We start from the raw sequence: 14,480 nt of genomic DNA on the forward strand, positions 1-14,480 counted from the left end.
TCAAGATTCATTGTAAGGTAAAACAAATGTAGAATCCGCACACGTTCTCACACTGCTCTCCAAAAGCTGAGTTTTATTTTTACGAAGGCCTGAAAGCCTTGCAGCAGCCATGGTGGCTGATTTATGCCAGATTGACCAGCTGTGATTCTTTAAGAAGCAAGCTGTGAGGAAACGTTGCATTTTAGAAATGTTTCTATGTGTGTGCAAGAATGATTTCTCATGAGTGGATGTGGCAGTGCTGAGAAACTTACTTTTTCTCTCTGCTCCTAAAGGGACCATTAGAAGTTGCACAGGTTTTCTTGTCTGAAATACCCAACGATCCAAAGCTCTTCAGGCATCATAACAAACTGCGGCTCTGTTTCAAAGACTTCACCAAAAGGTATGGAGCATTGTCTTCCAGGTGCTTTTATCACTGCTGCACCAGGCAGGAGCACTAACACAGGGGCTGTCTGGGAGAGGAGTGCTCACGTTGTAACTGCATCTGTCTGGTTTCCATATGCAGCTGTATTCCTCAGCTTCCCACTTGCTTCCCTGTTTCTCTGGTGCTGCCAGTCCATGACTTCCATCAGATCAAGAGCTGATGTCATTTGGCTTTGCTGTACGTTGGGAAGGAATTAGTGATCACAGCTCAGTTGTGACCAAGTGTTCCCATTTCAGAACACAGCTCGCCACGCTGGCACAAATGAACTCACAGGTTGACAGGGCCAGGAGGTGTGATTTCCTTCTGATGTGAATTTGTCCAAACCACGTGGAAATATGCTGGCAGAATTCTCTCAAGGAATCATACTGGCTGCTGTACTTCCCTCTTCAGTCGTGCAAACTGCAGTCTTAAACCAGTATCTTTTGCAAGCAGTGAGGAATTAAATAAATAAATATATAGATATATAGATATAGAAATTAAAAGATCCCGTGGCAATGTAGTTTTTCCCACATGTAATAGGCGGTGTTGATGTGAAGAGTTCTCTTCATACCCTTCATTTAAATGTTGTCTTTCCCTGTAGAAGAGTTCCTGATGAACATCTCATCTCGTAGGGCTGTCTGCCTTCCAGCAGTAGCTTTGGTTGTCTTTGAATCTCAGACTGGAAGTGCTGTTTGGAGATGATGGGCTTTTCATTTCTCTTCAGCCATGATAAATGGAACTGCAGAGTGAAACTGAAATAAAAATGGAGTTTCCACTCTGGAAATGGAAACTGGAAACGTGGCTCCCTCTCCTTTCCCCGTGGAGATCAGCTGCTACAGCTGAGTCTTTATTACCCAAAAGATAAAATAGAAAAGGAGATTGTGTGTCATCCCAGAAGTGGAGAATGAAAGCTTTTGTGTTACTAAATGAACAGGTCTTGAATGAAACACGTGCCCAAGTTTCACAGGCTTTTGTTCTCCAGATGTGAAGATGCTCTGCGCAAGAACAAGAGCCTGATCGGCCCCGACCAGAAGGAGTATCAGCGGGAGCTCGAAAGGAATTACCACCGGCTCAAGGAAGCTCTCCAGCCTTTGATAAACAGGAAGATCCCACAGTTGTATAAGGCCGTGTTGCCAGTCACGTGCCACAGGTGGATATTTGATTTTACTTTCTCTGCAGAGATAAGGAGGGGGTAAGGAGATAAGGGTGTTTGGTCTTCCTGAAGAGCTCGTGAAAGCTGTTCTTCATTTGGGGCTTCTGGCTGAGTCCGTCCTTTTTGCCCCTTCTTTCCTGAGCTCAGAGCACATCCCCTTCCCAGCAGATCTGGTAGGTGGTGTTTGCAATGGTCCCTTTTGTTCCTCAGTTGGCTTAGGAGATCACGACCCTGGTTGTGAGCTACTCCTCATGGAGGTGTTGGTCAGAGCAAAAGAGCAGCGGGGAGGATACAGAAGTGTTGGGAAAAGGGGGAATGTGGAAAAAAAAAAAGAGTATGATTGATAGATAGGGATATTCTGAGCAAATCTTTCAAGTAGTGCAGGGGGTTTGTGCTGCTTCTCCTGTAGAAAATACTGGAAAGTACGTACAGAATCTCTCGTCGTTAAGAGGCTGCTTCTTTCACCCTGGAAAACAAAAGCTCATCGTTTTATTTTCTCTCCCTCAGAGACTCCTTCAGCAGGATGAGCCTTCGCAAAATGGATATCTAAACGAGTTAAAAGCCAAAATAAAATTTAAAAAAGCACTTAAAAGTAAGGTTTTGAAAAGAGAGAGCCTTGTTATCAGCGCTGGGAATCAAAGAAGTTTTATTGTGAAATAAAACTTGGACTTCATCCTGGACTTCCCACACACCTCCTCCTCCATCAAAGTGTTCAGTGGCCAAAAAAATCGTTTTGAATTGTCAAATGTAGACTTATCCATGTCTGAAAAAACAAATAATCAAGTGGTATCCAGAGTATTGGTGAGAAGCTGTAAAGTTCCCTGTTTTTTAAGGCATTTTTATGACTCAAAGGTACACTAAACGCATTTACCTTTATTTATAGCATTCTCTAATGTTAAATTTATTTACTTTTAGTTCCTATATTTAATTTATATTAGGACCATATGCAAATGCATTTTTGAAGTTTTTAATGTAGTGATGATGGTTATTTTGATGGTACTATTAAATATGTGAATGTTTACACTTTAATTCCCTGTGCTGAATTGGACTTGAGAGCTCGCCGTCCTTGGGGAGACGTTTCAGAGCAAGGTAAGTCTTTCCTAACACTTCTTATCCAAGCAGTGATTGTTTTACTGTTCCTGCCCTTTCTCCTTTGTAACTCTGAATACAGATTCTGCATACACCACCTGGAAGTCCAAATACAGCACAGTAACCTGACATAGCATCAGTGTGCAGTGCAGCTAGGCTGCTGCTTCTGACCCTCTTTCAATTTAAAAGCTCATTTCATGGGGGGAAGATAAGAATGAAATGACAAAGCAGATGAGCTGAGTTACAAGTGTACATAGACAGCATTTCTCACGTTGTTAAGGACGTGATGAAGGGATGTGTTTTAAGGCAGTGATGTTGGTGGCCAGCACAGATCTTACAGCAAACTGATCTCAAAGTTGGAACCAGCCCTACAACCACTATGTCTCGCTCTTTGTCTTTTTTTCCTCTCTGCATTGAACCAGCTCCCCTGGGTGGGATGCGTGGTTAAACGTGAGCTCGCTCACTCCATAAATACCTGAACAGACATACAGAAATACGTGTGTGTGTAGGTGAGAAATAAGAAGTGCTGCTCTATTTCGAGGAATAAGAAGAAAAAGAATGTATGTAACTTTTAGGCAGGAGCCTTTAAAGCTGCAAATGCAATCATACAGTCATGGTTTCCTCATTGCATGAGTTTGACATCTGAAGCCTGACATAGATTTGCTGTTGGCTTCGGCAACATTTCTAAGGTGCACGTGGGGTTTCTTTAGGGCCACATGTAATGTGCAGCCACTGGGGCAAGTTACCTCCTCAGGAAGGGTAGGGTGCTTTCTTTGAAAAATCCCAACAGCAAAAGATCATATTCTCCGTACAACTTTGTCTCCCTGGGACAGTTCCTGTTCCTGCAATTGGGTGAGGAAAAACCTAACTTTTATTTTCAGGCTGAAATTCAGCAAACCCCACATTGCAGTCAGAAACAATATATAGCAAGCAAGGTAAGCTTTCAGTTCTATTTTGGTGGGGTTTTTTTATTTTGTTTTTCAATGTGGATAACCCATTTTAGACAGTGAAATTATTTGGTATGGCTACAGTGTCTCATGGCATTTGTCATTCATGTTCTCTGCAGTAGACTGCTGTTGAGCAGGAGGGAGTGGCTGCCAGTTGAGTCTGGCCCTTATTGCAGTTTCCTATTTGGAAGAACAGGTTTCCTTGCTGCATAAAACTAAATCAAGGCCTGTACAAAAAGCAGAGAGGTCCAGAGTTACTTCTACTTTATGTCAAACATTTCATTTGCTTTCACAGTAACCATTTCCCTTTCCCTTGCCTCCAAATCTCATTTCTCATCACCCAGTCCTTCCCCAGTAGGGTCTGCTGTGCAGGAGCCACTTCACAGCAGGGAATGCTCTTCTTATAAAGTGCTCCCTCGTTATCCATTTCATTAAGAGAGCTCATTTCCCAACCGCTTGAGTAATGGTGCCCAACTCCTTCCCTCTTTCCAAACACAGAATTCTGATCTAGTCGTCTCCAATGCATACCATAATGGCGTTTTTTATTTCATATATACATTCTCAACAAAGCATCAAGCCAAATGTTTTCATTTTCCCACCTCTCAGTGGGTTCTAAATACAAGTTAACTGTTATATGTTCACCACTGAACTCCAAATCCACCCAAACAGATATGCATATGATAGGGCTTTCCTCTGAAGAAGTACAAAAGTATTTTAATTACACTACACACTCCCTGTTTTATTAATCACACCTATTTACACACTTTGCTCATTTCACATCAATGCAACAAGATGTAGGTTAGACCATTCAAACATTTCTACTCAGTTCAGCTTTCTCTTTAGAAGTGAAACTCTTTTCCTGTGCTTGGAGATGCACAGAGCAGTATAGAAATGGGTGAGGAGCTATTTGTCAGTAAACCACAGATTACTCAAGGACTATATCTGAAGTGTTACTTCCCAAGTTACAAAAATACACAACTTCTGATGAAACTTGCTAGTTAATGTACATTTACTCCAGAATATGAATACAAATAACTTTTATTAAAAAAAAAAGGCTAATAATACAAGAGGCATGTCTGAGAACTAGAGCTGTGTTAAACCACTACTGTGTATTGGAGGCATCGTTTAGGAACTACACAGAGTGGTGTTTCTAGAAGGTAAATATCGCTGTTCTCCAGCACAAAAGTTACTGGGTGAGCTGAGTTCAGTGTCACTGTTTATGGGTTCAGGTTGAGCCACTTACACAGGATGCAGAGAGCAGAAACGTACGATCCAGTAGCTTCAGAAACAAACATCTGTTTCTTCCAGGTAGTCCTGATGCAAACCAGACAACAGGTGGATGCGAGTCCTTAATTATTTACAGTTGAAATACAGCATCACTCTGCAATCTTCTTATAAAACAGTAGGTAAGGAGTTGATGTAGATGACGACGTTGGAGAAAGAGAATTCAGGAAGTCCTTTTCCTCTGTAACTTTCACTTCAGAATCGTCGAAAAGCAACCACTTGCCTTCGTACTCTTTCAGGCTCTGCAGGACATACAGGGCTTTGTTCTCCAGTCCACTGAGAGCTGCCCCGTTCTGCTCTGCGTGTTCGGTGCTGCACTCTGTGCTCCCATGGGCAGGGGCAGACTCAGGGTTCCTGTTCTCAGCAACTATGTTGAGAACCTTCTCGCTGTTGGCTGGTTTGTTGTACAGGTCACAGTCAGACTTGCTCTTCTGTCCCCCAAGAAGTCCGACTGCTTCCATGCTCTTTTTGTTCAGAACTTTACCTGGCTGTGCAGTGCCATTGACTCGAAAAGAGACTTCACCATCATCGTAGTCTTCAGCAACAGTTCTTGCTTCCTCCTCAGTCAGAGGTTCTGGTTTAATGGTTTCGCACATTTGGGCAGTGATGAAGTTTCCCTTGTCTAACTCCAGGCTGTTAAGATCTGTGATTTTGACAGAAGCTGTGTAGTGTCCACTGCTGATGGTAATGCCACTGTGCATCACCACTGCAAATAAGCCATAGGTGTCATTGGTTGGCTTCGTGCTCCATTCTTCCAGCGACAGTTTGAGTGGTGTCAGTAAGGGAGTGTTTATCTTCGACAGTCCACCGTAGCAATCAAACCTGGGGAAGAAAGACAAAGTCAGTTAGACCCCTTGCTGCTTCAGCACACAGAGTACTGCTTTATGCATTCTTATAATAGAGAGGAGACCTGAAGGTGAGAAGCTGCTTGCTCATCTACTTGTTTATCATGAGCATCTGTCCCAGGCAGCGCTGTTCCCTGAAGGCGTTCTTACAAGTAAGGATGCTGTTAAATCTGACAGCTCCATAGCTGTGTATTTGCACTATTTAAGAGCCCCCCCTTTGTGAGGACTATCAGCTGCAGTCCTTTCATCCTTTCATCGTAATAAAGAACTTGTGAAGAGTTTGGATGGAAAGCGTTGGAACTTCATCACCTCTTCTGCATTATCACATATAACCTGAGCTGTGATGCACACGTGGCATCAGCCCAACGTGACAACCTCGTTATTTAATGCCATTTCCTATTGTCCCAATAGGTTCAGTCTTCCTCAGCTGTTGAGGTTTTGTAGGGAAAAACAGTGCTGAATGCAGCCAAACTGAAAGCGAGCTTCCAAAGAGCTAACTGCAGTTATTCAACCCATGCTTTCCCATGAGAAAAGGTGACATAATGACTTTTAATCCCAGGAAAACCTAAGTAGGATGTAAGTAATGGAGGGCACAGAATACTACTTCTGTTTTACTGGCTTTGGTTTAGTCTGCTGTGCTTTTGTTTTGCTGGTGCTCACCACCATAAACCCTTGTGAACACAAACACACGAGTGCTTGGTTGCTGAAGTCTGATCCATTGCAGCCTGTCCTCATCTTACACGTGGGCTCACTGTGAACATTTCACCACACCCAAAGACACAGAGAAGGGTGTCTCATCAGAACAGCAGTCACGTTAATGTAAAGCATTGCAACAGGCTCTGCCTTTCTTCTGAATGAGAGCCAGCATCAGAAAGATTTGGAGAGGAGCAAATAAGAGAGGAAATCTTTTTGCATGAGCTTTTGATCTTCTTAATGATAAGATCTGCAGACAGAAGAGCAGCGTGCCCTGCCTCCTCAGGCTGATGCACAACAAAAACAGCTTCTGCAGCTTCTCCCCTTGGAGCCAGGGAATAGTGGAACTTCCTCGCTGTGTTGAATTATCCCAGACCTGGAAGGCTTAAAGCCATCGTACTGCAACTATCCTAACCCACAAGACACTGTGGATAACCCACATACGGACTCCTAATGGAATCAGCATTGCTTTGGTTAATTAGCAAGTGCAACGATTAGGAAAACCTTAGAGTAAGACTTCATTAAAAGGAAGAAATCAATGGATGAAGCAGCTGATACAGCCTGCTACGTCTCACTTCGCAGCTCTCATGTGAGCACAGTTCTGCCTGCAGCCAGCCCCAGCGTTTCCCCTCCCCACCCTCCCCAAACAATTACTCAGCCCCAGGCCAGCAGATTTTCACAGTGGTTGCTTTATTGTTAAAGAACCACTTTGCAAACCGCCCTCTGGAAAAGGGAGCAAAGCCCTGCCAACAGCAAATATTTACGTTATCAGCACTTTCTGCTTCATTTCTAACTTAAAACTCAGTTGTCATGAAACTCAGTAGAGCACAACTGAGAAGCAGACAAGGTTTTATGTAGTTAAACCGTGGCTAAGAGAACAGTTGTGTTATCCTCAGTTTAAGGCAAGAAAAAGTCTGTTACTACTTGTAGGGCAGACTTCTGCAGTCCCCTCTCATAGGGAAAGTGGTATTGTTACAATAAATATTGCTGGTTTACCTAAGCAGAAATGAGAAAGCTCCATCAAAGCTTACGGTTCCAAATTCACTGTAACAGCAGTAACTCTAGCTGCTATGGAGGAAGCCAGTGCTTTTATTTATGATCCTTAGCTCTTCCCCACTCCATTTGCAACTATTACTCCATATCAAGATGTTCAGAAATGCCACGGTTTTGTCCAGAGTAAAATGTCCAAGGCAAAATTCGAGAAGCAATCTTCTACACAGTTTCAGTTTCATCACTGTCTCCAGGACTGTGTCACATTTTCCCACTCTGACTTCCTTAACCTCTGGCTGCCAGCACTTGGCAGGAAACACAGGACGTGAGTCAAAGGTCACAGGAAGAAGACCACAAGAGACTGCATATCGGTCTTGAACTTCTGAAAGCAAGGACCTGAAGGCTGCCAGGATGGGAGAGGCAAGCAGCTCAGCAGGCAAACCTGCAAGTTCCAGGCACTTCTCAAAGAAACACAGCAGCAGAGGTAGGAAGAAACTGAAGAGAACAGCCCTGTTTTATCTCACATGGGCACCTCGGGTTGTATTTTCTGAACCACCTCATCACACCACCACTCCATCTGGCACCAGAGGCTACTCGGCAGCAACGTGACACATTCTAACAAGTGCACAACTACGTTGGCTTGTTGTGCTCTGCTTGATGTTCTGTGTTACAATCCCAAAACTGGGAAGAAACACGAGGAGCCGCTACAAATGGACCAAGTTTTCCTTTCTACTTTGTCAGAAAGATACTCCTAACAACCCATACTAATTCCACTTCCAACAAGCTGTTATAAACTACCCACAAAAAGCAACTATTTTCAAGGATCATATTAAGATGTTTCATAACCCACGTTGAGGTTGCCTTCAGTTAGCAGCACCTGCTCTAGGGCATCCTGTGGCAAATCACTGAACTCTTATTTTCTATGTGCCGAACTCCAGTACACAGTTTCCCCTTCCACAGCACACTGTTTTGTAATAGAGCATATTGGCATACTCACTCTAAGCCACTAGCAGCAAAGCACTTCAAATGAATTGTAATAACTTCAGGCATTTTATCAAATAAAAGGCTGCGCTCTGCTTCTGTGTAATGATGGCAGTTCTCGCAGAAGTATTTATCCTCTCCCACAATCCTTTCCACCGATGCAAACTGTGAAATTGCCCACTTCAGAGTCTTCATTTCTGTTTTTGGCTCTGGAGAAACTGAAAGAGAATCACGACATTCACAGATGTGCTCTTATTTACATTTCCAAGGAACCCCACCGGAATAAAACCAAAACAAGATGCATCAAGTTCTGACACGTTCAGGAACTGCTTACAACGCTGGAAAGATTACCCAGTATGTGTGAAACAAAGCGCATTCAGCTCCCCCAGTCATTTCAGGAAAGGATGGGAACACCATTTAATGGATACTCTCACTTAAATCGTACAGGTTTCCCAAAGCTTGCCTTCAGGCTGTGTGTACTAATCCCACTGCCAGGCCTAGAAATTAGGCCCACGTGTTTGAGACCAGGATTTTATTCCTTACAGCAAGCTTCCAAAATAACCAGGCAGCTCCCCTTCATTTCTTACATCTCACCCCCCTGGCAGCCTCCCTAAGAACACCATCTCTGCCATCAGCAGCACTTTCCACATGGACATCACCAGTGTACCTAACTCTGCAGTCCCACAGCAAACAGGGAAGGCAAAAAGAGTGGGAGCAGCTCCAAACCAAGTCCACGAGGACTGAAGGATTTATTTATTTAAAACCTGGGCTGTCACAACGTACTGCAGCCATGCTTACTGCCTGCTTTTGAGAACAGCTAAGCATGGATCACTACCAGCTGTGGAACACGCCAGGAGACTGCCATTCCCCCCCGGTGTTAAGGGGATGACAGTCCAAGAGTAATGAAAAATGCAATTCTTGAAGTAAACTTCATTTATTTTAAGAAAAGTGCAAATATTTTTTCCAGTTATCCTTCAGTTTCAAATAATCTTTTAGCAGGGAAGAAAGGGCAGACCCAAAGAAAAAGTAAACACCCGTTTATAAGCAGGAAAATGTGTATGTGAGTGAAGGACTGTAAGCTGTCTGTTACTCATCAAGACCTGAGGCAATTTTAATACTGTCTGGACCCGCCTACGTTATCAGTGCTGTGTTTGCAAAGTCAGAAGTTAATCAGGACATGAGATAACAGAACAGCCTCTAGTGTTAACCGGCACGAACAAGAGCAGTGTTCCTTGATAGACATGGCACCGTCCTCCCCCTACAGCTATCTGAAGCAGAAACATAAATCCCCCTTTTTTGATAATTACTTACTTTCAGAACTTTCTTCAGTTTTAGAAAGTTCATCTTCTTGCACTGGAACACTGATGTCCTGAAAGTCTTCTCTTCTTTCAGTAAAGCACTCGCACTCCAAGCATCGCGTTCTCAGGACTAACTGGCCCTGGAACAATTTCTCCACTAGTTCAAAAACAGCCAACTCTGTACCTAGAGAAAGTACATATGCCACATCACTCACCAACACGTGCTTTATTCGAAAGAGACTACAAAACCTGGCTATCCTTCGTGGAAAAATCAAGACAAGGTGTCTATAGGGTTCCAAAAAGCTGCTTATCACGTGTGGTTTTCACAGTATCATAGAGTGTTCATAGACAGTTGGGCTGGAAGGGACCTTAAAGCCCTAGTGCACCCCTTCCCTCCAGAGTTACCTGTAACAGAATCTATACCTGTCAGCTACTCAGCTATGTCCTGCAACAGGGAGCTAAGGAGAAAACACTGCATGTAAGGACTTGGGACACAAATCCGAAGCCCATAGGATTTCATTTTGTTTTCCCCCTTAAACAACATTCCCTTATGTTTGTAATTCACTTCCTGTTTCTAGAGATGACAATAATCAGTAAGAATATTAGTGCAGGAACATCAGTGAGCCTGGTCTCATATAAGCCTGGTCACGCTCTAAGTTTTTATGCTGAACAGTGATTACATGATGTTATAAAGGCCTCTTAGGACCTAAGCTAAGCAAGTTAAGGTATAAAAGAAAAGTTACAAATTCACAAAAACAAAATTCATAAAAATATTTTTCAATTCCTGAGAACGTAACTCCGTATTTGGAGAGCTCTGCTTGCAATGCAATCTGAAGGTTGACTTCCAGTGCATAGTAATTTCCTGACTGTACTAATTTTAAGCCCATTCACTTGTACACCAACCTTCCTTTTTTGGCTCTTTTTCAGTTCCTTTTTCATTATGGCTTTCCACAGGAGATGTTGGTTCATGACCATCTTCTTTAAGATCGTTACCGTTTTCACACTTGGCAGATGCCTCTTCAAGCTCACAGTCATCGTACTCTTTCACTGGGTCTTTGGATCCCAAGCTTGTAGTTATCTTCCCCAGGCTATAGAATTTGGACAGAATACTTGGCTGTTTGCATGAGGATTTTAGCCAGTTTAATTTAAGTCGTGACTTCTTCTGTGTTGGCTTTGCACTCTCGTTCTCAGTGGAACACTTGGCAGTGGCATCGGTTTGATTCTCCAGCTTTTCTCCTGTTGCTTTCCTCTTTGACCTGGTTTGTCTTTGATTTTCTTCTGCTGCAATTTGTTCTTTTGATACTTTGGACTTTTTCTTTGCGTTACCACCTTCAGCATCACTTTTCCTTTTCCCACTGCCTTTGAGGAGCTTATCTTCAGCTGCCTCTTCCACATGGCTACCTGGTATGTTCTCCTCCTCCTCAGCAGAGTTACCAGTGCCATTGCACTCGGTATTTTGATTAATTTTTTCCTCCACTTTAGCTTTGGGCTCTTCCAAGGGCAGCTTATTCATTTCTTCCTTCTTCAGTAGCTGACACGTTTCTTGAATATTACCAAGGATGCACTGCAGAACTTCCTGGGCATCATGCTGCAAGTAGCCTTCGTACATAGGGTTGAGCTCTCTGTTAAAGATAAAATGAGTAAAGTAGCAGAGATGAGCTGATCTTTACTAGATAACGTGGCTAGAGATTTAAATTAGGAAAGCTGAGCTATAAAAGCAGGGGGGGATCCTCTGCACACCTAAAGAGTAGCCCTCTCTGACACAGACACCCATGGGAATGCAGTTACAGCCTTACCCAGAAAGACACTTAAACGTGCATTCGGTTGCAACCCAGCAGTGGTACTTCTCAAATCAGTGAGAATGCTGAAATACCTCAGAGGAAGTACTGCTCAAAATCTACTGCTGCGTTTCAATTATATTCATACAAAATCTACATTTACTTCCAAACCTGATAGCATAGAGGCAGGAATCAACACAAACCTCCCCTTTGAAATGCAGGGGAACTTCACAGAAGCACAGAACTGTAGGGGTTGGAAGGGACCTCCAGAGATTGAGTCCAACCCCCAGCCAAAGCAGCTCCCAGCCCAGGTAGCACAGCTCGGCGTCCAGGTGGGGCTGGGATGTCTGCAGAGGAGACCCCACCACCTCTGTGTACAGCTCCAGTGCTCCGTCACTGCACTGGGAAGAAGTTCCCATGCACAATTGTGCAGAACTTCCTACGCTTCAGTTTGTGGCCATTTCCCTTCATCCTATCACCACACACTGCTGAGAAGAGTCCGGCCTCGTCCCTTTTCCCCCTGCTCCTTAGATATTGATAGATGTGGATCAGATCCCCTCTGAATCTTCTTTTCTCAAGGCTGAAGAGTCCCAGGTCTCTCAGCCTCTCCTCGTAGTGGAGGTGTTCCACGCCCTTTATCATCTCTGTGCCCTCCGCTGCACTCTTTCCACAGATCCCTGTCCCTTTTGTACCAGGGAGCCCAGAACTGGACACCAATATTCCAGATGAGGCCTCACCAGGGCAAAGCAGAGGGGGAGGATCACCTCCCTTGACCTGCTGGCCATGCTCTTTTAATGCACTCCAGGATGCCATTGGCCTTCTTGGCCACCAGGGCACACTGCTGGCTCATGGCCCATCCCAGGTATAACCACAAAACGACGCCCCATATTTACGCCTATCTCCCTTCCCCCCCAAAGTTATCCACTGCTGTCCTGTACAATCACGACAACACAGATCTTTAGGTGAAAAACGTGGTGGTTTGTTTAAGATCAGCTGTACCTAAGGGTGTTGAGCAGCCTTCGTGGCTGAGTCGCAAGTTCATCGGTGTATTTGTCTGGATTTAAGAGAAAGCTGGCTTGAAGCTGTTCAACCGAAAGGATCAACGAGTGCAAACTGCAGATTAGCTCATAACTTGCCAGTGGATCTTCTTTACAATTTCCCTGCAATGAGAACGAAGACCCCTGCAGCTTTGCCTGCAACAAGCAGTTATAAGCAGCCCCCACTTCGTTTTCCAACACCAATAGTTTTCTTTTTTCCCCACAATGGGAAACAGTTGAGTTTAGGTCAATACATTCCCCTTTCGACAGTAAAAAAGAAACATGAAAGCCACAGCATAAACCTTAAAAACCCAAACTATCTTTGCCCAAACTCCAATTTCCACCCACTCAAAATACCATACCATAATTACCTTAATATCAGAAATAAGGTGTGATAAGTTTAACAGAAATTCAACAAGTTCAGCCTTGTGCTCACAAGTCTGTAGATGCTCTGAACAGTTTGAACACAAGTTCCAAACTACTCAAACCTACTTTTATTTGAAATAGCACAGAGAACAATACTGCACAACTTCTTAAAAGCAGAAGAAAACAGCTCCATTTTGGAACTTTCCTGGCACACAGCCTCACCTGCACTGTTTTAGTAAAGGAAACTGTACTGAGATGTATTACCTTTTCTGCTTTTAGCTCTCCTTCATCCTTCAAAGATTCTTTCTTCTTTGAAATGATATTATACAAATGTTTCACTCCAGTTTTAAAACCAGGACAAAAATATAATACCTGAAAGCAAGACAATAAATGGTAAACCCAGTTATTCAGCATTACACCTCCACGCTTCGGACCCAGCCAGCTCTGCATCTCCCAAGGCTGCTGCTGCACAGCACATGGGATTACTCACAGCAGGGAGGTGGCCCAAGAATGTAAACCGACAAATGACTCAATCACAGCAATCTATGGTGCACACACTTCCTGTGGTATCACTTTTCTTCCCCTCGCTGTAACTAAATTCCCTTCATACGACATCCGGACACCTCTGTAATATCAGACTAAGAAACCCATCTGCGTGTGCTAAATCAGAACAACGTGATTTCTTTTGAGGCCCCTGAATGCGATCTTACCTGAAGAATGCTGTTAAGGTAACATGTGTTGCCAAGATTATTCAAGCCCACGAAGGGCAACATGTTGTCCTTCTTCTCACAGCTGACAAGTGAGGGAGGCTGTGCTGCAGGAACAACCTGGTCGCTGTCAAATAGAGGAAACAAGGCGTTAAGAGATGATTTTTAACAAAAAACCACTCCTAGTCTGCACACACATCTCTCCCAGCCTCTTCCACGTAGGTTACGGAAGATAAGGAGACAGCTTACAGAATTAATGATTAACACACAGATGAGAACTGTGTCACGGTTATGAGTCTCCTTGGGGCTCCTCCAGCAACCTGCACACAGCCTGACAGGAGGCAGCACTGCTGCCTGCACTTCAGCACCTCTCCTACTGAACGACCCGGATGAGTTCTCTTTCAAATGCCTTCTTACACTCATCAAGAAAAATAATCACTCACTACTTATTTTCCACTGCTGTCCCCTGCTCCAAATTCACAGCACTTCATTACTGGACGCATACCAAGAGGATAAACAGACGAATAAACGAACCAACGACCCTGTGCTAACACGGCAGAGCCAAGCCTTAAAGCTTCCACCACCACATCTCTATGCTATAATTGGGTCATTTCTCTTCTCCCAGTTGGACCTTCCCCCTGGCTGTGCTGAGCGGCTCTGACACGCGCTCAGGGCCGGGAACCCCCACGTACATCTCTGCGCCGCGGAGCTCCGCGCCCTTCTGCTCATCCTCCGGCGGCTCGGTGAAATCCAGCGCTCTCTTCGCCTCCTTCTTCTGGAAGAGCTTCAGCGACAGCCGGTTCTTCCTGCAGGGGCTACCCCGCGGCGGCGCGCTGCCGTCGCTCGGGAGCACCCCCGGCATCTCCAGGCGGGAGGCGGCAGGCGGCGTGGGGCGGCCACCTGCCACACACA

At 44.4% G+C, this 14,480-nt stretch overlaps 2 protein-coding genes across 6 annotated transcripts in view; one reads left to right on the top strand and one right to left on the bottom strand.

Annotated features, from left to right (window-relative positions):
• DOCK7 (dedicator of cytokinesis 7) overlaps positions 1–2,582 on the top strand; it is an 86,861-nt gene extending 84,279 nt beyond the window's left edge. For all 5 annotated transcript variants that reach the window (XM_065737813.1, XM_065737820.1, XM_065737829.1 and 2 more), the window contains 3 exons: positions 273–379; positions 1,383–1,550; positions 2,061–2,582. In XM_065737813.1, coding sequence (XP_065593885.1) covers positions 273–379; positions 1,383–1,550; positions 2,061–2,103 — 318 coding nt within the window. In that variant the 3' untranslated portion in view covers positions 2,104–2,582. The remainder of the gene's footprint in view (positions 1–272; positions 380–1,382; positions 1,551–2,060) is intronic.
• A 1,523-nt stretch (positions 2,583–4,105) lies between these two features.
• USP1 (ubiquitin specific peptidase 1) lies at positions 4,106–14,480 on the bottom strand. The gene is made up of 8 exons (XM_065737802.1): positions 14,261–14,480; positions 13,572–13,695; positions 13,126–13,233; positions 12,458–12,618; positions 10,584–11,302; positions 9,694–9,864; positions 8,399–8,600; positions 4,106–5,695 (listed from the first exon to the last, which is right to left on the bottom strand). Exons 1-8 carry the CDS (start codon positions 14,428–14,430, stop codon positions 4,966–4,968), a joined length of 2,385 nt encoding a protein of 794 aa, XP_065593874.1. The 5' UTR covers positions 14,431–14,480; the 3' UTR covers positions 4,106–4,965.

The sequence above is a fragment of the Cyrtonyx montezumae genome, unplaced genomic scaffold (assembly GCF_038088225.1).
Source record: "Cyrtonyx montezumae isolate F1298 unplaced genomic scaffold, pur_monq_1.0 scaffold_1, whole genome shotgun sequence".
NCBI lineage: Eukaryota > Metazoa > Chordata > Aves > Galliformes > Odontophoridae > Cyrtonyx > Cyrtonyx montezumae.

What these genes read in the sequence shown, in the direction of transcription:
- USP1 (XM_065737802.1), bottom strand. Translation starts at nt 14,430, where the DNA reads ATGCCGGGGGTGCTCCCGAGCGACGGCAGCGCGCCGCCGCGGGGTAGC. An exon ending in GAGAGCTAAAAGCAGAAAAG is followed by an intron (nt 12,619 to 13,125) that starts GTAATACATCTC and finishes TTCTCATTGCAG; the next exon opens with GGAAATTGTAAAGAAGATCC. An exon ending in AAAAGAGCCAAAAAAGGAAG is followed by an intron (nt 9,865 to 10,583) that starts GTTGGTGTACAA and finishes TACTTTCTCTAG; the next exon opens with GTACAGAGTTGGCTGTTTTT.